The following is a 25,415-nucleotide window of genomic DNA, read 5'->3' as shown; positions in this document are numbered from 1 at the left end:
CGATGAGGGCTGACCTCAGTTGGTATCTCATCGATTTAGGTCGTGGTTTCACCATTGGATCAGGGAAGATCCCCTGTCGGGTTCTAACATCCTTGTCGTTGCGATCAACACCATAGCAGGTGAGGGGGTAGCTGACCCTGGGGTTATGGAGGACTCGAAGTCCCTAGAGCTTATGGAGGTGGAGTCCGAAGGATCGACGAATATGTCCGACTAGTAGGTCGTAGGACAGCTTCTTTTTTAAAGCGGATCTTTTTGTAGACTTTTGTAAATAAACCTAGTGTGTTTATAAAAAGTGTTTTGTGAAAATTTTATATTTTCTATCCCATATTTGTGTTATTTGGGGATTTGTTTATTCGCTTCCGCATGTACAATAAAATGAATAGATCGGCGACGTGTCCTAGGACATCGCAATTTTATCGACTATCGAGGGATGTGCGCGCGCTCGAGATTTAAGGCATGACACCTTAGGGAAGAAATACAAGACTGAGGACGCTGGCACCAAGAAATTTACAGTTGCCAAATTCTTGGACTACAAGATGGTGGATTCTAAATCTGTCATGAGTTAGGTTCAAGAATTGCAATTAATTTTAAGTGACATCTCTGTTGAGGGAATGATACTTAGTGAATCATTCCAACATGATAGAAAAACTGCCTCCGAGCTGGTCAGACTTCAAAAATTATTTGAAGCACAAATAGAAAGAGATGAGCCTTGAAGATCTCATTTTGTGCCTCAGAATTAAGGAGGACAATAGAAGGAGTGTGAACCCTCCTTCTGAGCCAAAGGTCAACGTTGTGGAATCTTCCAACTCCAAGCAAGATAGAAAAAAGAATATGACTTTTCAAGGAAAAGGCAAGCATAAGGAATAGTTCCAAAAATTCCAAGGGACAGGTTTTATATGCAACAAGCTTGGCCATCATGCTAAGGATTACAAGAAGCACCCAAAAAAGGGTAAGAACAATGGTGCAGCCCAACAACTGAATTTGACAAAACATGATAATATTGAGAGACTGTCTGCTGTGATAATGTTTGAAGCATCTCTGGTGTTGAACACTAATGGCTGGTGGCTAGATATAGGTGCCACAAATCACATTTGTGTAGATAAACACATGTTCTCAACTTATGAGAAGGTTGAAGAAGATGAGAAGCTTTATATGGTTAACTCTGCATCCAAAGATTGCTAAAGAGGAAATGTGATCTTGAAGTTTACATCTGGCAATGAGTTCGCCCTGTTGAATTTGTTGCATGTACCAAAGATTCGGAAAAATCTAATTTCTAGCCTCATACTTGTTAAGAAGAGTTTCAAAGTTATATTTGAATATGACAAGTTTGTACTTTCAAAAGAAGAGATGTATGTGGGGAAAGAGTACTTTTGTAATGACCTATTTAAAGCCAACGTGGCTGTCATTGATATAAACTCGAATTATGTGTACCCAAAGACTATTAATAAAGAAAAGTCTTCAGTTTATATTGTTGTGTCTCATTATCTATGACATGGTAGATTAGGACATGTAAACTATGGTACAGTGAAGAGAATAGCAAACTTGGGGTTAATTCTAAGATTTGAGTTAGATGCTCGTTACAGGTGTGAGACTTGTGTTAATGCCAAGTTTGCCAAGAAACCTTTCAAATCTGTTGAAAGAACAAGTGAACCTCTACAATTAATCCATAGTAATCTATGTGATTTAAAGTTTGTAGAAAGTAGAGGTGGAAAGAAGTACTTCATCACATTTGTGGATGACCGTACTAGATTTTGCTATATTTATTTACTAACTAGCAAAGATGAGACTGTGAGCATATTTGTCAAGTATAAAAATGAAGTTAAAAACCAACTTGATAAACAAATCAAAGTGCTTAGGTTTGATAGAGGAAGAGAATACATTTCAATTAATTTCAAAGAGTTTTGTGCTAATTTTGGAATAATTCTCCAAATGATTGCACCTTATACTCCACAACAAAATGGAGTTGCTGAATGATTATGAGATGGCTAACGCCATGTGTTTGAGTTCAAGTTTACCTCAGAACTTGTGGGGGAGGCAATTTTAACTGCAAATTATATTCTTAATAAAATACCCTACAAAAAGACAGGTAAAACTCCATATGAGTTATGGAATGGAAAGTTGCCATCCTACAATTTTCTAAAAGTGTGGGGTTGCTCGGCCAAGGTGGCAATTCCTCCTCCTAAACAAACTCGGTTGGGACCTAAAACGGTGGATTGCATATTCATCGGTTATGCTCAAAATAGTAGCGCATATAGATTTTTGGTTCACAAATCTGACAAGGGATGCTGAATTTTTTGTGGATATATATCCTGCAAAAAGAAATGAAAGAGAACTTTCTCAGAAAAGGCTTAGAGAATCAGAATCACCAAGAACATTCTCAAAAAGAACTTTGAGATGAAAGGTTTAGGTGTAGCGGATATTATACTCGACATCAAAATTTTAAGGAATTCTGATGGCTTAGATTTAATACAATCTCATTACATTGAAAATGTAATTGAGAGATTTAAAGGATTCGGCATTAAAGATGCAAAGAATCATTTTCTTCCACACCTAACTTTAAGAAAGAACACTGGAAATAGTGTCAGACAGCTGGAATACTTTCAAGTAATCGGCATCATCATGTATATCACGAATTGCACTAGACCTGATATTGCGTACTCAGTAAGCAAACTGAGTAGATATACCAGTAACCTAGCTCACGAGCACTAGAATGATTTGATAAGAGTATTAGGATATTTGAAAATGACAAGAGACTATGTTCTACAATATGGAAAATATCCAGTTCTTTTGGAAGGTTATTGTGATGCTAACGAAATCGACTAGCGGATATGTGTTCATGCTAGGAGGTGATGCAGTGTCATGGAAATCCTCTAAACAAACTCTAATAATGCGCTCTACGATGGAATAAAGTTTGTTGCTTTGGATAAAGCTGCTGAAGAAGTAGAATGGCTTCGACATTTTTTAGAAGATGTTCCAGTGTGGCCAAAACCTATGCTTGCAATTTGCATATACTGTGACAACCAAGCAGCAATTGCAATGGCGCATAATGTGATTTATAACGGTAAGTCTAGACACATTCGTCATTGACACAATACCATAAGGTAGTTGCTCTCAAATGGAATATTTTCTTTAGACTTTGTAAAGTCAAACAAAAATATTGCGGATCCGCTGACAAAAGATTTGTCAAGAGAGCAGATAAACTGTACATAAAGGGGAATGGGTTTAAGAGCCTTAACCAAATAAAGAGATCCCAAGGTGGAAACCTAACTTATGTAATTGGAGATCCCATGGTCTAGGTTCAATATGACAACGCAAATTCTGAAAACTCTAGTGTAAGCACTGTCTCCCATTCCTACAATACAACAGTGCTTTCCTACAATGTTATTAAGGGTATGCTATGCGTTTAATGATTCCTCTAACTTGGAATGTAACATTCAAGTGAGATATGGTAGGATATCTTTAATAGGAATGCACCTATATGCATGGAGCTGGCTGACTCTATGAAAATCTTTAAAGGCTAGATTTTCTAAAGCATGCATGAATCCTGAGAGGTTCGAGGCCGAAAAAACGAACACAACCGATAACCAATCTTAAATTGGAAATACTCTGTGTGAGGTTTATTGTCTAGGCTTACACAAACAACTGACAATTCAAGACTTAGTCCATTGACTAGTTAAGTAAATCCGACAGGTTTTCACTAAAGAAGGTTCAAAGCGAAAGTTACCTATTTTGATGCAGTGTATTTCAACAGGCATGCTCAGATTCCTTCGAGTCAAAAATGTTTTGTTGATCCATTAATGTGGGGGATTGTTATAATTATGGTTAATGGATCAACAAAAGCCAATAAACTAATATACGTCTTTTTTCTGTTCACGTATCTATTGAATTCATGAATTTCCTAAACTTTTCTGTTCACATATCTATTGAATTCATGAATTTCCTAGATTCATGTATTTTTTAGTTTATGTATTTATTGAGTTCACGAATCTCTTGAATTTACATGTCTCTGAATTCATGAATCTCTTGGATTCATGTATCTTTTGATACATGAGTTTCGTGGATACATGCATCTATTTAATTCATGTATCTCTTATGTATACGAACTAAAAACTCTATAAATATATGAGAGCATAGAGCTTCAATAGAGTTTTGGTTTTTCCGACTTGATTTCATAAGAACTTTGATATACTTTTCTTCTTTTCTAATTTTTCTAAATGTTCTAGTTCAATTGAACAATTCGACTAAGTCCTATTTGCATAATGGTAATTCAAACAGGTTCGAGGTATTGTATCTTGAAAGGCATAATTCGTGAATCTACGAAACACCATTGGCAGGAACTAATCGCATTAAGGAGATTCAAATATCCGTACCTCACCTCCATTACATTGATTTTCTAATTACAACAGTGTGTTTTCTCTGGATTAATTTCCAACACTCTTGTGTGAGTTTCCTGACAGAGCCGCAGACCACATGATTGCAATGATGGTGAAATGTGCTTTTGTTATCTTTTTTTTTTTTTTTTTTTTTTTTTCTGTTTTTCCTTTTTCTTTTTAGAGAACATTATCTGCGTTACCCTTTATTCTTTTCTTTTCAAATTTGGTGTTTTGGATGGCTAATATTTTGAAAATTAGAATACTTTCTTATTAAGTGCTCGAGTTGAACCTGCGCAGATTTTCATAGATACATAAAAAGAAAAATTTACTAGATTGAAGAGAGTTATCCTTTTGAGGGAAACAAACTTAGGGGTCCTCGGATGGTTGATGAAATTTAATGGTTAACTCTATTTTACGAAAAGTAGTTTTGAAAAGATAAAAACATGCGATGAAATCGTGCTTGTTTTTACATATATATATATATATATTTATAAGTTGATATTTTATAAATTCTTGGTTCGGATCAATATAGCATTATTGCCCCTGTCCCATGCTCTCCCCGGTCGATTATAGTAGGGGTCGCAATCCCAACAATTTACGGAGAGAACCCATCCGAAAAGACGATTTCTGTCGGAGCTGATTCTAATGCAAATTCTATCCCCCTCGGTTTCCGGCTCTCCTTAGGCAGCAATAGAAAAGGGGAAGTATTACGAGACTCGTTTAAGAAAATCCTTAACAAGTTCCAAGAACATGAGTATCATCTCGAGATTGTGTTTCCACGAGATGGCACCAGAACATTGATGCAAAACTTAAGAATCACCGAACCAGCCAAAACTCTGCTACATGAATCAATCTGCATTACGGAATTCAGGTTAAGGCCAGGTCGGCCCACCGGTACTCGAATTAGCTCCTGTGAGAGGGAATTGAGGATCTCTGTTGCATAAGACGAGTAAGATTAGATAGAGCTCCTTACCTGAGGGAGCGTTTCATCTTATATAGGCGCTCCCCTTAGTGAGTTGTCAAGTCGTGGTTGATAGATTGCAGCTTTGGGTGACGAATGGCAATGTAGACGCACAAACATCCATTAGTAAAGACACTTGGTACTCCAACAATCTATAGTGTTCTCCAGTGGTAAAACTGATTTAAAGATTGATGCATGCTAGACTTTTAGTAAGTGGAGGCACAATGTGTCTATTGACTAGACAAGATTTAAGTATGTCTAATCTAAAGATACTTAGTATTCCAAGAATATAGTGGAAGCACATCTGTGTCTGTTTTCCATCTTTTAAATTTTCTTTTCTTTTCTTTCTCTATCTTCTTTTCCCCTTTCCCTTCTTCCTTTAGCTAGTGGCTAGGCCTCAATGACCAGCTAAAGGCAATGGCCGACGAGGTCGACTAGTGAGGCCTACTAGCAAGGCCGACCTCACCTAGCCAAATATGGTGAGGTTAACCTTGCCTAGCAACAATGAGGTGGAGCCATGCCAGAGTGGGTGAGGCTCACCTTCTCCAATGGCCAGTAAAGGTGAGCTTCAGAAGGAAAGGTTGATCTTGCTAATCCTTGCCTTTAATCAATTGCCAAGACCCGACAACTAACTAGAGGAAAAAGGGAAGACAAAGAATAAAAAAAAAATCGAAAAAATATTTAAATATTATTAAAATTATCCACATTAGCATCGATCATGCCACTTAGGACAATCGGTGTATATATAATGTTAACTAAAAGTTAGAATTTATTACATGAATAATAAGACGAAGAAAGAGATAACTCAATACAACTGTCTATACATTTAAGGTAAAGATGAGATTATGCCCTCATTTACATCTTTGCAATTGACAACTTTCCCATTGAATGCATTATATTGGAATTTACCTTAAGCAACCGACATGGATTTTGATATGCTTTTTTTAAAAAGAAAAAGTTGGAGCATGAAACTAAATATGAAATTAAATTCTATAGCACATATTTGTAATTTTTATTTTTGTGGGAAATTTTCAAATGTAGATCTAAAGTGTAAATATTTTCTTTTTAAAAAAAAGATCTAGATTGAATCTTGTTTTATATAAAGTCAAGAAATAACCAATTTAGTCTCAAAAATTTATTTGAACTCACTGTCTTGTTAAATGTTGGCATGGCAATTGTTTCCAAAGACTAGAACAGGGGCAATTTTATATTAAAGAAAATTGATTTTACTCTAGATCGTCATCTTGAAGAACAATTGCTAAACAAATTTTGTCCAAAATTTCCAACCCTGAGGTCTGTCCCGCCCATAACGAATCGCTTCTCACCCCTTTCAAGTTCTTCCTCGGAAGCTCCATCCTCCTCAGCTGGATGAAGGAGCGTTCGATTACATCTAAGGAGCTTAAAGAGGCCACGCTTCTTCGACTCTACTTCTTATTCTTCGGGTTTGCTCGATTCACTCGATTGGAAATGGAGGGTCGACAGTGTAGGTGTGGAAGTAGGGCAATTTGTTGGCGAGGTAGTTTTCACACACGTCCAAAAACTGGCGCAAGTTTTCTGATTTGTTAGAATTTCGTGCGCCCTCTTTGTTTGTTGATTGTGGATCCCTTGTGGAAATGATGGCTTCTCTCAAAGAACTCACGCTTAATGATACTGGAACAGAAGACGTACCTGATTCGGTGCGGTCATTGAGGAAACTTGAATTGTTGAGAACTATGAAGTGCGTCTCCCTGACTGAACTTCCTAAATTTGTTGGTGACTTAGAATTTCGAGGTGCGTCTCACTACCATGGTCCATTATGATATCGCAGAGCTTCCAGAATCAATAGGAAAATTGGAAAACATCGTTGTCGTGAGGCTCAACAAATTTAAGGAGCTCGAGTCTCTTCTGCCTCTTCCATCGAAATTGGTCGAGGTTAATATTGCAGACTGCATGGCAACAGAGACGGTCTTTGATCTGTCTGAATTGGAGAACTTGGAGGAGATGAACATGGTGAATTGCGAGAAAGCGGGGGATGTTCCAGGGCTTCAGTGCTCGAAATCCTTGAGAAGACTATACCTGACTGGATGCCACGTGTGTTCTTCAGTAATTAAGAAGATAATTTCTAAGGTTCTCTATCTCTCTCTCAAAAAGAGAAAAAAAGAATGCATCTACAAGTCCGAGAACTCTGGAAAAGGAAAATTTTATGCACAAAACCTCATTGCACGAAAAAGTGGTGAATCATGCCATGCCGGTATAGCAGTCACTTGTAATGCACGTTTTATATAGTAGTCATGACAATTTGATATTTTGCAGGTTTCTTTGAGGAATTATGCGTTCTTATTCTCAGTAAGCGAGGGAGTGAAATTTCAGATTCGCTAAATGAAGAGGAAGTGAGCTATGCGCTCCATGAAAACCCTGTTCGCATAGGTGAAGTCATCTTCATCGCCAGTGACTTTCCCAAAATATTTGAGAGATTATATTTCCACAGTTGTGGATAATCCAGGCAAAGGTACCTAAAATGAACATGCCTATCTCCAGCACTGCTTTGCCCTTGAAGGGAGTTCCGAAATTGGATGAAGATCAGGTTCAATTATGCCGGTTCTAGGATTTTCACCCGTTGATTTCCAAGCTGAAAGAAGGGCACAAAATTCAGGTGGCAAAGCAGAACCCACTCTTCATTCCCCAAATTCAGCTGAAGAAATGCGGGGCATGTCTCATTTTCGAGAAAGACAATGCCTTTAATGGAGATGAGCAGCAACAAGATGATGGCTGCCAGTCTTTATCCAAAAGCTTGCCTGGTTTTTAACTCTGCGTAGTTGTCACTTCAGTTCAGTTCATAGTAAGCCTCTGGAAAATAGAAGCAGAAAGGATCGAAGAGAAGGGAACAGGCTCGTGCCTATCAATTGAAATTTCATTCTTGAAATGGAATCTAAATATACCAGAAGCTCCCTTGTAAACTTGTAATGAAGATGAACTAGAGGATCCTTACATCTTGTTCAGTTGTTTTGAACTCTCTTCTTTTACCTAGAGTGCTCCATTATATACATATCCACCTTTCTTCTATTGCCAAGTACGAGCAGGTCTTTCTCAAATAGCTTTTATACTCGCTCTTTCTCAGTGGTTCTATCGATTATTCCCCTTAATACAAGCTCAGAAAGAACTCCGGAGAGGAGAAATCAAAACTCAGGCATAATTTGTTAACTGAACATGTGATGAAGAGAAGAAGAGCCAAATGATGATAAAAATTCTAACAACAGTATAACTAATGGCTTTCCAACAATTCTAACAGCAAGCATTAGTATGTGAAAACATCCATTGATCACAGCAAGCGTTTGGCCAAGTAACTGTTAATAACCATCATCACCAACTCATCATTAAAACAGCAAGTATTTGGCCAAGCAACCATCATCAACTTATCGTTAAACACTTGAATATTTTTATTAGAAAAAAAAATTGAGTTTACAAAAATTTTACCCCCAATGATCACATCCATTACTCACTACTGCAGTTTTTGAATGAGTAGTTACCGAAACTAGGATTACCAACCATGATTTCCACTACTGTAGTTGTATGCCAAACACCCAAAGCAGCTCGAACAGCGAAGGCCCTTAAAGGGCTCCACTTCCTTGGGTATTGATACGCTTTTTCGATCTCCATGGCCCAGAACACCAAAGGTGCCACCACCGAAAGCAAGTAACAGACCAGCAGAAGTGACAGCTACAGTGTGCCAAAGTCAACAGGAGAGGGATGTGGCATATACCTTCCCAAGGGTCCATTCACTCTTTTTGGTACCCAGTGGCTCACTTCATTCCCATGCCCGAGAAGACCAAAACTATAAGCTCCATACCCCCAGGTGTATAAATCACCAGAAAGACTTACCGCGCATGTATGATACTCGCTGCATATGTGTTGCTGAGAGATCTATTAGCTTTGGATGCAAAACATAAGAGTCCAGCCATGCCCAAGTCTCTCACCCAATCTCCCCTGGGAAAAGATCTCTCCTTGCTTGGTCAATAAAGCGGTACGTCATCCACCACAAGCAATATTCTGGCCATCAAGTACAACTGCAGACTCTATGGCCTTAGAAAGCGAGGAACCCATGCCTACTCCAACATTAGTTCGCAGTCCATGAAGTCCACCACCAAGAACACCATCACCCGTGCCTTCTCCCCAGATAGAAACGTCCACATAGCATCACCTTCATCATGATTCATGACCAGAACGAACTCCGGAAACTCAACTCATTCACGATCCCGCACCATCGCGCTCCCTCCGCACCTACGCTGTCGACCCTCCATTCCAATCGAGTGAACCCGAAAAACCAGAAAAACCAGAGGTAGAATCGAAGAATCCTAGCCTCTCTAAACTCCTTGGATGTAATCGACGCTCCTGCTCCTCCAGCTGGGGAAGGATCTTGGGAGGAAGAACTTGAAAGGTGTAAGGAGCGATTTGTTGTGGGCGGACAGAGATAAGGTAACGGGAAAATTTGTGACGAAAACTGTTCAGCAATTGTTCTTCAAGTCAACGATCCTCTAGTTCATACAGCTGTTCAGCATAAATATAGAGGTAAAATAAAAAATAAAAATTGGACGAAATTATCCACCGATTGGAAATTTGACCGGACGACGGTTCACTCATCTAAAATTATGTCGGCTACTCTGGGCTCTAATCTAAAACAAACTTCATTCTAGGCATTTTTGAAAAATTGCCCCCACTTTAGGTCCGTAATTAAAAAATTTCTTAATTTTTTTGGCAGGCAGGGGTTGCCACTCCTTCTCCCCCTTCCCTCCATGGCCGATATCCGGTATATAAGTCAAGTTGATGAATTTTCATTAAAGTGCCTTGAAATTTTTAAAACCTGTTAATTGAAGTCACTATAGTGGATGATATAAGAGAAAATTGTAATCTTTCAATATTATTACTCGTCGACAATTTCATGTCAACTTTAAAGCGGATTATGAGTTCTTTCATATATAAACTTCATCAAATTATTTCATCTGAAATCATTTTTTTTCCATTTTGATAAAAATTGTTTCTAGCATAGATAGATGGTGTCCACTTCATAAAACGTATAAATATATGTTCTTTGATGACGGATTCATAAGTCGAAATCAGTTGTTTTTTATATCGAGAAATCATATGGTGGCAGTGGTGCCAATAGGAGCGAGATCACGGGTTATCATTAGTTTTTTCATTAGCATTATCCAAAATCACGTAACAAGGTAGGACAATTCACAATAGCGGTCACCTTCCTCCTCTATTTGTGTACTTGCTTTTGGACCAATTCTTTGTCCTTTTAAGGTGCAAGAGAGTAAAACTAAATAAGCACGATCACACAACATTAATATAAGAGCCACAAGAAGACAATCTCAAAGTAATTAGGGTCGAGATAAACTAGCTCACGTCCCTCCCAACATAGTATTAGATTGTGGGAAAATATACGAAGCTTTTCCAACCAAATAGTGCATGGTTCTCTAAACAACATTGCTATCACTAAAAGGAAAATTAGATGAAACTACTGAAGCATTCGATGAAGTTGAGAGTGTTTCTAGTTCCATCTCGGATTTGTCCTTGTTAACTAACACATCTAGTGGGTAAATAAGCACTTTTGGAAGCATACCTAGTTTACCAATATCTCCTTCCAGCATTTCTAGGACTTTGTTCATTAGAGGGCGATGGTCAGAGTTTAATTGTATGTACGAAAGTGCAACTATTATCATTTTTTTATCACCTTCCTTTCCTCTTCTACAACTTCTTCCATTTCAACACTTGTACCATCACTAACTTGGTCATACACCCATAATGGAAAATAAATTTGGCTCGAGTGTCTTGCATTTACATTTATATTCTTCCTTCTACTTGCCATTTCCATGAGTTACATCCCAAAGCTATAGACATCCACTTTATAAGATACACCACCTATGTTTTTTGAAGAACTTAGGCGCCATGTATCCCAAGGTTCCTCTTGCAATAGTTAATGAAACTATGCTATGATCCGTGGGATAAAGTTTCGGGAGTCCAAAGTCAGAAATTTCTAGAGTGAAATTCTTGTCTAAAAGAATGTTATGAGACTTGATATCAAAGTGTGGTAGTTGCATGTCACACCCCCAATGTAAGTATTCAATCCCCCTCACCACCCCAAGAGCGATCTCATATATTTTTATGTAATCAAGAAACTTATCACCTTCTTGAGCAAAAAAGTGCTTATCCAAAGATTCATGTGTTATAAGATCATACACAAGAGCTTGTTTCGAGCCTTCAAAGTAAAAACCGATGAGTTGCACTACATTATCACGGTGAAGCCTTCCAATAGTAGCCACTTCACCAATAAAATCTTAGCTATTGGCCTTGGACTGCTTTAAAATCTTGATGGCCACTTCATTGTTGCTTCTAAGTACTCCTTTGTACACAAAACCATACCCCCTTCACCTAGTTTGTGTTTAAAGTTTTTGGTGATCTTCTTAATATTAGAGTAAGAGTAGCTTATATGCAAAAAGTTGTTGTGAGCTTGCAAAAATTCTTCAATATTCTTATCCATTGCTAGGTGCCTTCTTGTATACTTGCATATTAGAAATATCGTGACAGATAGCATCCTGATTACAAATTTCGCTATCCAAAAAAGCATTGAAGAAATTGTTATTGGCTTAGAATAAGTTATTTTTATAAGGAAATGAATTTATAAGTCAAAATCAGTTGTTTATTATATCAAGAAGTCATATGCAGGTATTAGCACGTTAAGGAGCAAGATCACGAGTTATTGTTGGGAATATCCAAAACCACACAAATAAGGAATTAAAATTCACAATGTCCATCACCTTCCTCCTCTATTCGATTCTTGCTATCTAACCAATTCTTTTTATTATTAAGGAGGATGAAAGAGAGTAAAACTGTACGAAATACAGTAATGCAACATTAAGCTAAGGACCACAAGAAGACCATATCAAAAGTAATTAGTGTCGAGCTAAACTAGCTCAAGTCCCTCCCAACATAATACTAGAATGCGGATAAATACACAACTTTTACAATCAAACTATGCATGGTTTCTCTAAACATCATTACTATCTCTAAAAAGGAAACCAGCTGAAATTACCGGAGAGCTCAATGACATTGAAAATGTTTCTAGTTCCATCTCGGTTTTGTCATTATTAATTGGCACATCGGGTGGGTAAATAAGCGGTTTTGGAGGCATTTGAAATTCCCTAATATCTCCTTCGAGCATTTCTAGGACTTTACTCATTGGTGGCCAATGGTCAGGATTTAATTGTATGCACCAAAGTGCTACTATTATCATCTTTTTTATGACCTTCCTTTCCTCTTCTACAAATTCTTCCATTTCAACATTGGTATCTTTAGTGACTTGGTCGTACACCCTTAAGGGAAAATAAATTTGGCTTGAGTGTTCTGCTTTTTCTTTTATATTCTTCCTTCTGCTTGCCATTTCCATGAGCAACATCCCGAAGCTGTAAACATCCACTTTATAAGACACCCCACCAATGTTTTTGTAGAACAACTCAGGCGCCATATATCCTAGTGTTCCTCTTGCAACAGTCAATGAAACTATGCTATGATCCGAAGGATAGAGTCTTGCAAGTCCAAAATCAGAAATTTTTGGAGTGAAATTCTCGTCTAAAAGAATATTATGGGGCTTGATATCAAAGTGTAGTGTTTGCATATCACACCCCCAATGTAAATATTCAATCCCTCGCCACCCCAAGAGCGATCTCATACAATTTCATGTAATCAAGAAACTTAGTACCTTCCTCAGGAAAATGTGTTTATCCAAAGATCCATTTATCATGAGATCATACACAAGAGCTTGTTTTGAGCCTTCAAAGCAAAAACCGATGAGTTGCACTACATTAACATGGTGAATTCTTCCAATTGTAGCCACTTCACTAATAAAATCTTCGCCATGGGACTTAGACTTCTTCAAAATCTTGATGGCCACTTCGTTGCCACTTCTGAGCATTCCTTTGTACACATAACCATACCCCCCTTCACCTAGTTTGTATTTGAAGTTTCCAGAGATCTTCTTAATATTCAAGTAAGAGTACCTTATGGGCAAAAAGTTATTATGAGCTTGCAAAAATTCTTCAACGTTCTTGTCCATTGCTAAATGTCTCCTTTTGTACGTGTAGATTAGAAATATTGCGACAAATGGCATCCCGATTACGAATTTCGCTGCACAGAAAAACACTAAAGAAAATTTTAATAGATTAACATATATTTGTTTTCAATTATTGTAAGAATAAATCATTGCGGCTTACCTAGTAGTACTATAAAATCTGCAGTTGTCCATATTGCAATATCATCGTGGACATCTGTGGAAGGAATGAATTTGTGTGAAAAGGAATTGAAGTAAAAGAAGTTTGGAACATAAAACTCATGATGAAACAGAATAGTAGTAACCTACTTTGTCCAGGAGAATATAAGAAGTGGGATGTGTGCATATGCAAATCGGTGAAACTAATAAGTTTCGTTTCACATAAATGATAGACGATAGAAGAAACTCCTTTCGCTTTGTTAGTGGTCAACAAATATAAAGAAACAATGATTTAATTAATAATTTTGTTCCTCCTATGGATGCATGAATACAATTTATTAAGGAATGTTAACGAGTGTCTCTCGTATTATTAGTTAAGTGACTAATTAAGAAAAAAAAAATGTAAACTCTAGGACAGCAAAAAACTAGTCATTGAATTGCTGGCACAATAATCTTTTTTTTTTATATAAATAAAATTGGAGTTCCGACCACCTTTTGTGAAAGGAATTATAATCTAGACGCATGTACATGTGCAGTCGATGTGGGTCTGTTTGGGGGTGGCTTTCTTCTATCACTTCTTCTTTTTCCTTGCCTCTTTCCACAAATCCTGCAACTCCTTTAATTCGATATTAATAAGTAATACCAACTTCCCAAAACCTTTCAAATACACAACGTTGATGTACACTATCTTGTATGTTTTGTCATAATTTTCTTGGATAATAAATATTCCTTTCATTTTCCGTTTTGAAGAGAAAGTAGCAAGGGAAAATGTGCAGAATCATGCAAAATTATGGTAAAATTATCTGGCATTTGGTGCTTACCGTTGAAGTAAAGCTTGGATCCGCAAACCTGACCTCCGTATAAGCTGTAAAGATGAAATCTATCGGAATGAAAGTAGTTACGGAGGTGAAAGTAGCCATAGAAATCAAAGTAGCAATAGGAAGTTTTCTTCGGTATACGACTAAAGGAGAGAGTGAATCCATCGGCCATGATGTTATGGATTAGCTCGTAGTTGTAGGAGCTCACATTAATCTGCTTGTAAGGCTCAAAGTCATGCGATACCCACGTCCAACCGCTAATGATGCAAAAATCCCTAACATCCAAAGTTTTTGGATTGATCAAAACATATAACTTCCAATTCAATGACGTGTTGGAGGAGTATGAACCCTTAATGCATGAACCGGTACCAATGTAAAATGGAGAACTAACCAGCTTTGAGCAATTCACCATGACCAATAACAGCATCAATGATGTAGTATGACCCGCCTTTAATTGTGTGGGACGAGATTTGACCGGAGTTTATGATCTCCCACACAAATGAATGACAGGGGAGAGATGAGCTATTATCCTTTTGTAGCCCATCATCGACCAATCTGATTTCACTAATGGAATAATCGATAGACTGCACATAGTATCAGCCATCATGGATGTATAGAAAAGTGCGATTATCTTCACAAGTCAGCTCATAATTCGAAATGCCACATCCCTTTGGATTGCTCTTCAGTTGAAACGGATAGTTTATATTGCTAATATCACCACAAGATGAAGTGCACCGTCGATTGCTTGGCCTAGCATTGCTAGTCATCACTTGCAATAGAAGAAGAATAAGTAGCAAGACTTGATAGATATTCATGGAGCTGAGAGCATTATTCATGTCTCTGTTTTTCTTTGGGCAAAGAGGAATTGGTAAAGAATTGCTTGGTGTATGTGGAGAGGCACCCTATGAGAAGAATGAAAAGAGTTTGGATGAACCTTGTTTGATTGAAGACTTGGAGTCACCTTGTCCTATAGAAAAGCTCAAGTCAGCCAATGGAAAAATTGCATCAGGTCAAGAAATCAAAGAGGTTGACCCAACCCAAAGTCAGTCTTGGGCATGGTGCGGCGGCTAACCTTGATGGAGACCCCCCTAACCATCCAAGACGAAGTCCCATTTGATCTTTCTTCCTCCACATAATTGTTGGGTCCACACCCCCTTCAACAAACAAGTCAACTAGAAAAAGGCAGCACAAGTATCATAAATTTCATACGACGTTCACTTGAGAATTATAACTTTTTTTGATCATTTAAGTGTAATAAAACTTTTTAATCATTTACTCGAGTCTCATAACTTTTAAAAAACGTTAACCACAAGTGCTTCGGATTTTTAGCACTTTGGTGAACTATTTAAAAAAATGGTCATTAATGATCTATTAAAAGTTATGGCACTCAAATAAATATTTTTTAAAATTATAATACTTAAGTGATCGGAAAAAAAATTACCACCCTTAAAAGAGCACCATACAAAATTTCTAACACTTGTGTTGTTTCTCCTCCCCCTCTTCTTTGTTTGTTATCTCCCCTTATTCTTCCCCAACTCCCTTCTTCACCACGCGAGTCACGATCATGGGAAAATTGATGCATTGTTTTGAGGAACAAGATCAAAACAAAACTAGTTTGCCTCATAACAACTTGTCCCCATGCCACGGTATAGTACATCAATTTTGACACAATAACTTGAAACCTGTTATATAAGTCCGCTCATCTACTCTTTTGAGGACAACGATAAGTCCATTGCTTGTTAGATAAGTCCAACAATCTGTTCTTGTCTACAATGATTTATTATGTTTTTTCAACACTTAAATAGATTAGAATGACAATGTGATAATATGCAGAAACATAACCATCACAGACTGAAATGCAATGAGAATTCATATTCAATTAGATTGGAAAATAGGCTATAATAAGGACTCACTAAATGGGCATCAAAGGATTCCCGCCCCATCTGTCATTGGGAAATATCAAGAAAGTTATACGGTTAATTTGACACTTTTACGCATGTGCAGGGCATACTACCTCAATGCTTTGTTTGGGAGAGGCAGAAGAGAGGAAAAAGGAGGTAGGTGAAGAAATTTTTTCTTTTTTCCTCCTATTCACTGTCATGGAATATTCAAAATTAGTTTTTTATGTCACGACAATAATTTTCATTTTTAATTATTTCTATTTTTTTATAGCACATTGATATGGCGTAGTACAATGAACCCATCTAAGCATACATCGAAATATTTTATTCTTATCTCTTCTCCAATGACATTTATTTATAGAATGTAGTAATGCAATGCGGGATTCCCAAACTTAAGATAATACTTAAACAAGAGGTCGTACACTAAGAATATCTATTAGGTTACATGTGCGAGTTGTATTAGAGAAAATCTCATAGGAAAATTTGTATAGTGTAAAGTACTTAATATATTTTAGTTAGCTCATAATTCATTAGCTTAAACTCGTAAAGAAAGATGGATCCAATTGGATATGCTAACTTGCTCGAATTTGAGCTCCCTCTTATCTATCTCCCTAAGTGAAATATCTCCCTAAGTGAAAGGTATTGAATTTTTACTACATACCCTCAACAATATCAATATCTAGAGGATAATTGATCCTCGGTTTTGTTGACAATGAATATATCCTAAAAGGTGACAACTGACAATGTGCATGGGATAGATGTCCATTATTGAAGACATTTGCAGTCCGACGGTATGTAGTGATCTACAATGATAAAATTGATATGAGGACTACATGCTAAACTTTTCAGTTAGTGGAGGCATAGCTGTGGCTATCAATTAAACGAGGTTTAAATAATGTCTAATTTATATTTGATACTGTCAACATTAGGAATGTTCAGCTTCGCGATGGTTTGATCATGAAAATCTTTTGAATTTTCGATGGGTGTAAATTTTCAAGATGTGCTATATAAGTAGGTGAAGTTTGGGTCCACCATTGAAAATTCAAATTTATAAGTGGACTCAAACCTCACCTACTAAATTTGAGTTTTTAATGGGTGGATTCAAACTTCACCCACTTACGTAAATTTGAATTTTCAATGGGTGGACCCAAACTTCACCTACTTATACAGTGCATTTTGAAAATTTGAAAATTTACACTCATTGAAAATTCAAAAAATTGAGGTTAAAAACTCAAATTTAGTAGGCGAGGTTTGAGTCCACCTGTAGAATTTAATTATTAAAGGGTGGACCCAAACTCCACCTACTTATACAACACATCTGGAAAATTAAAAAAAAAAAAAAATTGTTTCATATGAGATCTTTCTCCTCTTTCACCGGGTCCTTCCGCTTTTCCCGTGATTGTTGGTTCCACATCCCATCACCAAATAAATCAGTCTCGCTTCCACTCCCCCATCACTTGCTTCTCATACACTATCCTTTTTTTCTTATTTTCTTCTTCATTTTTTTCCTCCTCCCTTCTTCTACATCTGCTTTATTCACTGCACGAGTCACGATCATAGCATGATTGATGTACAGTTTGGAGGAACGAGATCAAAAATAAAAAAACCAGCTTGCCTCAAAACCTCTTATTCTCCATGTCATGAGATAGTATATCAGTTTTGACGCAATAACCATGAAACCATGTTATATGCCTCCAGTCATCCGTTCTTTTGAATGCAACAATAATTTTGTTGCTTGTTAGACAAGTCCAACAATTTGTTCTAGCCTGCAATAATTTCTTATGTCTTTTCCGTAAGACTAAATCTAAATAAAAAATGATGATCCTGATTTATAAATTCATACAAAATTTGGGGTTGATTTTTGGAAATATAATGATTGACGTACCTTCAACCATTGATGAAAATCTCCAAAGGAAGAAAAATCCTAAAACCTAAAACAGATGCATGAAGCGTGATCGATCCGCAAAAATGGAAACATCAAATCTCTATGTCCTGTTTCATTAGTCAATACTCCTCAAACATGATAGTGTGTTTTTTTCTATAATGATAAGATTTGGACTAAACGACTTGACGTTTTATTTCGTTTCTTATACGACCAATGTCTTCCATCAAGAGAATTATGATAATATATTAACAGGTAACTATCACGTAATAAACGTGGGTAATAAATTGGGTAATAAATCGAAATCAATTAGAAAAACAAAATTTGGATCACATTGAGAATAATAAAATATATTATAACATTCTCCTACTTAATCCCAATATTCCATCAAATGAAATATTAACCTAAACTCACTTAAAATTCATGCTAAAATAAAACACATGAATCATGATGATGAGTCCTCTTAAAGCAAATATTATCTTCCATATATCACAATGCATTTTACCAGCTCATATGTGATAACATAACTTAATGAATAAACATTATGTTTACTACAAGTCAAACATAATTGTTTCTCTCAGAATAATTGAATGTATACGATTGTATTGAGAAAAACATTACAAATGGATAGAAGTCTCACAAATTCTTCTATATAAAGAAAACTTTACATAATTGGACCAATGCCCATTCTGAATACATTATTCTTATAACTCAGTAGTGGCATGCCTTTAGTTAAAGAATCGGTTATCATTAATCCAGTACTTACATGTTTTATAACCACTTTATTCTCTTTAATATATTCGTTAATGGCTAAATACTTAATGTTGATATATTTGCTTGGACTATTATTTTTTTGGTTCTTAATCATGAAAACTACAGCTAAATTGTCACAAAATATTCTTAATGGCCGAGCAATGAAATCCACAACTCTACACCCCAATATGAAATTTTCAATCACATCATATGAGGTGGCCTCAAAATAGAAAATGAACTTTACTTCCGTAGTGGAAGTAACAACCAAGATCTATTTCGTACTTTTCTAGGATACAACTCCACCAGCAAATATAAAAATGTATTCCAATGTCAATTTACGGAATCAACCCAACCAAATTAACAAATTAACCTTTTCCTCGAATCCGACTGAGAAACGCGGCTCAGTTGACATAAAGAGACGCTTGAGCTGCGTCGGGTCGACCTTTCCATCTAAATTGTCACGCATGAAGAGTATAAAGGGATCGATTTCATCTGCTGCAAACACAGAAGGGCATTTCGCAACCAAATGGCAGAGCTCAAGGCTACTGAGTCCGACAGATTTCAAAGAGGCAACACGAGCCCTCAACGAACCGATTGACTTCAGCCTCAAATCCAAGTCTCAGGTCACGAGAGATTCGGTCTCTCTCTCTCTCTCGTGTAAAGACGAGTTCTCGAAATAATACATAGAACGCCCCCGAAAAGGAAAGACTTTAACAAGGAGTTCAATCAAATATTCAAATTGCATTCAAGGACACGAACTGTTTGACAATTTGTCTCTGTGAGTCATTCACCCGATTCGAACTAGACATTAGATGATGAGTTGACGATTAGATGATGAGTTGACGCGGCGGCAATCCGACGTGAAGTACGGTTGACTCTTCAGTCCGACCTGGGGGAATGGATGGAGCGAGGGACTGAAGCTGAAGATGGGGAGCGCTGCGAGTGGAGAAAGAAAGCGGGAGGTCGAGGGCTCACACCATTCCTCCCCGAGGAAAAGATCTCTCCTTGCTTGGTCATTAAAGCAGGCATGTCATCCACCACAAGTAATATTCTGGACATCAATTCCAACTGCAGACTCCAAGTCCTTAGAAAGCGAGGAACCCATTCCTACTCCAACATTAGTTCGCAGTCCATGAAGCCCACCACCGAGAACACCATCACCTGTGCCTTCTTCCCCCCAAACAAAAACGTCCCCATAGCATCACCTTCATCATGACCAGAACAGACACCGGAAACTAAACTCATTCACGATCCCGCACCATCACCTTCGCTCCACACCTACGCTGTCGACCCTCCATTCCAATCGAGTGAATCGAACGGGCCAGAAGAAGCAGAAGTAGAATCGAAGAATCCTAGCCTCTTTGAACTCCTTAGATGTAATCGACGCTCCTGCTCCTCCAGCTGGGGATGGAATACACGAGGAAGAACTTGAGAGGAGTAAGGAGCGATTTGTTGGGGGCGGACAGGCTTGAGGTAACGGGGAAATTTTGGACGAAAATTGTTCAGCGATTGTTCTTCAAGGTAACGATCCTCTAGTTCATACAGTTGTTCAGCATAAATCCGGAGGTAAAATCATAAATTTTGGATGAAATTATCCGCCGATTGAAAATTTGGCCGGACAACAGTTCACTCATTTGAAACTGTGTTGGCTACTCCGAATTCCTATTTAAAACAAACTTCATTCCGTTTTTTTTAAATGCATCTACTTCAGGTTGTAATTGAGATTTTCCTTAACGTTTTTTGGTGGGCAGGGGGTTGCACCTCCTTCTCCCCCTTTCCTCCAGCCGATATCGAGTATATAAGCCAGGTTGATGAATTTTCATTAAAATGCTTTGAAATTCTGAAAATCTGTTAATTGAAATCACCGTAACCGAGTGATATAAGAGAAAATTGTAATCTTTCGATATTATTACTTGCAAATAATTTCATGTCAACTTTAAAACGAATTATGAGTTCTTTCAAATATAAACTTCATTGAATTATTTCATTTAAGATCTTTTTCTTTTTTTTCCATTTTGATCAAAATTGTTTCTAGCATAGATAGACGGTGTATACGACATATATAAGCCAAAATCAGTTGTTTTTTATATCGACAAATCATATGGTGGCAAAGGCACATATAGGAGCAAGATGTTAGTTTTTACGTTGTCATTATCCAAATCACGTAATAAGGGAGGACAATTCACAATGGCTGAGGACAATTCATAAGTTGAAATCAATGGTTCTTGATATTGACAAATCATAAGTCGATAGTAACCCGTTAAGCAGCAAGATCGCATGTTATTATTAGCTTTTCAATTGAAATTTCCCTAATCACATAATGAGAGGAAAATTCTTGATGTCTATCACCTTCCATCACCGTTTTTGTCCTTGCTCTCTTACCAATTTATTTATCCTATTGGAGGATGCAAGAAGAAAAACCACAAGATATACAAGGACACAACATCAACCTAAGAGCTAGAAGAAGACAACCTCGAAAATAAGTCCCTCCCAACATGATACTAGGTTGCAGGCACAAACAACGAGTACATAAAAATCTTTTCCGATCAAACTGAGGATGGTTCTCTAAACATCATTGCTACCTCCAAATAGAAAATTAGTGAAAATTGTCAAGCGCTTAATGGAGTTGAGAATGTTTATAGAACCATCTTGGCTTTGTCATTGTTGGCTGGCTCATCCGGTGGGTAAATAAGCATTTTTGGAGGCATTTGAAGTTTACTAATATCTCCTTCAAGCATTTCTAGGACTTTGCTCATTGAGGGCCAATGGTCAAGGTTAATTGAATATACCAAAGTGCAACTATTGTCATCTTTTTTATCATCTTCCTTTCTTGTTTTGCAAATTCTTCCATTTCAAAACTTTTTCCTTCATTGACTGGTCCAACACCCACAACGAATTTGGCTTAAGTGTTCCACAATGGCATTTACATTTTTCCTTGAACCTTCCATTTCCATGAGCAACATCCCAAAGCTATAGACATTTGATTTATAAAATATGCGACCAATGTTTTTGTGGAACAACGTGAGCACCATCTATCCCAAGATTGCTCTTGCAGTAGTCAATGCTACTATGCTATTAGAAGTGGAGTAAAGTTTCGCAAGTCCAAAGTCAAAGACTTTTAGGGCGAAATTCTTGTCTAAAAGAATATTGTGAGGCTTGATATAAAAGTGTGGTATTTGTATGTCACACCCCTGATGTGGGTATTTAATCCCCCTCGCCACCCCAAGAGCAATCTAATATATTTTCATGTAATCAAGAAATCTCATATATTTCATGTTATAAAGAAACTTATCACCTTCCTTAGTGAAGATCCATTTGACATGAGATCATACACAGGAACCTATTTTGAGCCTTCATTCACTACATTAACATGGTGCATTCTTCCAATAGTAGCCACTTCACTAACAAAATCTTGACCATGAGCCTTGGACTATTTTAAAATCTTGATGGCGATTTCATTGCCGCTTCCAAGCATTCCTTTGTACATAGAACCATACCTCCCTTCATCTAGTTTGTCCTCAAAATTTCTAGTGATCTTCATGAATTTGAGTAAGAGTACCTTATGGGCAAAAAGTTGTTAGGAATGTGCAGAAATTAAGTTTTGTCCAAAAGAATATGAGTGCATGCGTGCATTTGCAAATAAATGGAAATAATAAACTCGTTTACATAGATGATAGACGATATAAGAAACTACCTTTGCTTTGTCAACAGTCAACAAATATTGAGAAACAGTAATTTTCATTATGAATTAATAATTTCGTTCCTACTGTCGTGACCCTCCAGCAAAGTCTCAGTAATTTGGCGTGACTACTGTCGTGACCCTCAGTGGCAGATTCACTCCGTGGGGGCAACCAGCATGTTACACCTCGGCAGTAACGATGGTTCAGCAATAGCAGCGATCATGCTTGATGAGGATTGAATGAAGGCGGTGAGAAGGGGATGACCACATCTTCAAGGGGGCAAGAAAACACCAGCAGAAGCATGAATGCCACCGTAGCTCTTATCTAATGTGGAATAGACAAACTGAATCCATCTTCTGTTGACCTGTACAATTAGAGAAACAAACTACTTAAACCCTTCGGGGACATCACCACATAACATGCTTGCTCTCTTGTAAAGCAACGACTTAGAAACTCGGCAAACCTATGAGCTCAAGCGGCCACCCGCCAGACAAATTCTACTCGCTCAAACCAAGGGCAGTTAGCTCGAAAAAAGATCACTCCAACCAACTGGAATTGGCTCCAAGAATCTATTTCCACTGAAGTCCAGAATGATCAAAGATGCTCATCTCCATTGTTTGCTCCAGCAAACTACCAATGAAGTTATTGCTTCTTAAATTTCAAAGCTTCAAGTCCCCATGAGAGATTACTGATACTTGCAGGAACTAAACTGGAGAAAAGATTACCTTCAAGAGACAAACAAATTCTCAAACCTCTGAATTCACCTAAGAATTAAGAAACCTTCCTGGTAATTCCATTCACTTCGAGATAAAGCATTTGCAAAGCACTGCAGTTTCGCATCTCAACAGAAATGGGCTCCACTAAAAAAGTCATTCCTCATACTCAGGTCCTTCAGTCCGTGTCTGCTCCGAGCGAAGCTATTCCTCTGAGGCATATCATCAAACAGTCACCGTGCAGTATCCATTTGGCCTCATTGGATCAATAGCTAAGAAAGCCTCCTCATACCTCATCACATAACAGAGAGAACAAGAACAATGTCTTCCCCTGAAGGAGGCATATAGATTCCTATAGTCGCGGTATAGACGTGCCCCGGTTCAATCAATAGAGCTGTACCCGTTTCGAATGTCCACAGCCGCTTCATTTGCCACTATAATAACTTCCGCCTGAAGGTTTGATAAGAATGGATAAATCATGCGATGGTAAGGATCATGGAGTTGTGAAGATCCAACCGTTCAGGTCACTTAATCATTTTTCGCCAATGCCAGAAGGCCGAACCCGCTGGCACAGAGTCGCGATGCCACGTCGGGCAACATCAGGCGCGTAAGAGGCGAAGGAGAATAAGGATATCGGCGGCTGGAACGCGAGAACGCTTGAGCGTGCGATGAGCGTGAGCCGCGGATCGTCAAATTCCTACCATTGAGCTCGAGAGCTTCGTCTATGGAGGCTGAGCTTGCTGAGGAGAAGATGACTTCTATAAAAAAGGAAATTTTCAGTCCTGTAACTGAAATCCGGCGATGGAGAGAGAGCTTGAGTTGGAGATGGTGGATGGTCGTCCTTGTCTGGGCTAGGGCTACTATGCTTAATGGGCTTAACGGAATTGGATCTCACCATCTGCGTTAAAGCCCAAATGGAATGAATGTGGCCGGACTCCATAAATGAATCGTTCCTTGAAAATGTATATTCGATTAGTTCGTAAAAATTCAGGTGTCAATACCTACTATAGTTACATAAATACTATTTTTCAAGGAAATTGTCAAAAGAGTGTCTCATGAATTATAAGTTGAGCGACTAGTTAAGGAACATATTAAGACAAAAGGAAAATCTAAACTCTATGCCAACATGAAAGTTGTCATGATTGCTCCCGCTGATGAAATACATTGCTCAGAAACAACATGACAGTTACAGTGCGCATTCTAGTCCACTACCTTCGGATTATATGCAGACGTTTGCTGAGTGAAAACTAGTGATGAAGACCTATTGCTTTCCCTGCTCTAACAAGTGCAATGCCGTATGAGGAGAAGCCTTGCAGAGGAACAATATGGAGCTAAGACGTACAGCAGGAACGATGCCCCATTTGACAGAAAACATCTTCCTAACCAAAAAGTCGATGCAATACTTGCGAATGCTTGATCATTGCATGAACTCCTCAAGGATCATGCCTCCTGGTTTCAAAACCGTTGTTTGCTCACGAAAGCTGCTCTTGTTTCTTCTCAATCACCAATTTATAAATTTATCCACTCCGCAACAGCCTGAGAAATGTTGAAGCAACATATGGCATGAACTCGCATGGTTGAACTTGACAATGTAAAAGCACAAGAAATGGCCACATCCAAAAATGTAGACTAACTATAAGTTGGAGGCATTACAAGCTAAATTGCCAAAACAAAAACCACACAGAATATTCAGCTAATGAATGAATTATGGGGCATCAGGACTGCATATCGGGAGCGCTCAGGATACAACAGAACAGACATATCTAGTGTCTAAAAACTGCACATTCCAGGAAAATCCAAAGGCAAAGCATGACTGTTTTCAATTCCATGAATCATATTGCTGAGATATTGCGAGCTTCATTTGAGGTCTTCTGCTTGGTATTCCAACAGTAGGAGTACCAAATCTATATACATTTCAGGACATGATATTTACATTGTTGGGCTTGCTAGGGAAATAATAGAATCCCAGTTCAAGTAACATAGGAACAAAGGAGAAAATCTAAAATGGAGATTCACTTTACACAATGAATGAGACAATTTAAGAAGCATCCTCTTCAGTAGTCATTGCACGAGCATGTTTAGTCCCTAAAAT

The 25,415-nt window shown here is 37.7% G+C and overlaps 1 protein-coding gene across 2 annotated transcripts in view; it reads right to left on the bottom strand.

Annotated features, from left to right (window-relative positions):
- Nucleotides 1-20,522, bottom strand: part of LOC104424559 (transcription termination factor MTERF8, chloroplastic) — an 87,502-nt gene extending 66,980 nt beyond the window's left edge. Inside the window, exon 1 of one of the 2 annotated variants that reach the window (XM_039304797.1) lies at nucleotides 19,840-20,522. In XM_039304797.1, the coding sequence (XP_039160731.1) occupies nucleotides 19,840-19,989 (150 nt within the window). In that variant the 5' untranslated portion in view covers nucleotides 19,990-20,522. The remainder of the gene's footprint in view (nucleotides 1-19,839) is intronic. The other variant, XM_039304798.1, reaches the window with a different exon arrangement.
- Nucleotides 20,523-25,415: the final 4,893 nt, after the last annotated feature.

The sequence above is a fragment of the Eucalyptus grandis genome, chromosome 11 (genome assembly GCF_016545825.1).
Source record: "Eucalyptus grandis isolate ANBG69807.140 chromosome 11, ASM1654582v1, whole genome shotgun sequence".
Taxonomy (NCBI): Eukaryota; Viridiplantae; Streptophyta; class Magnoliopsida; order Myrtales; family Myrtaceae; genus Eucalyptus; species Eucalyptus grandis.
The sequence above is the reverse complement of the archived record's forward strand: the minus strand, read 5'-3'. Positions and strand labels throughout refer to the sequence as shown.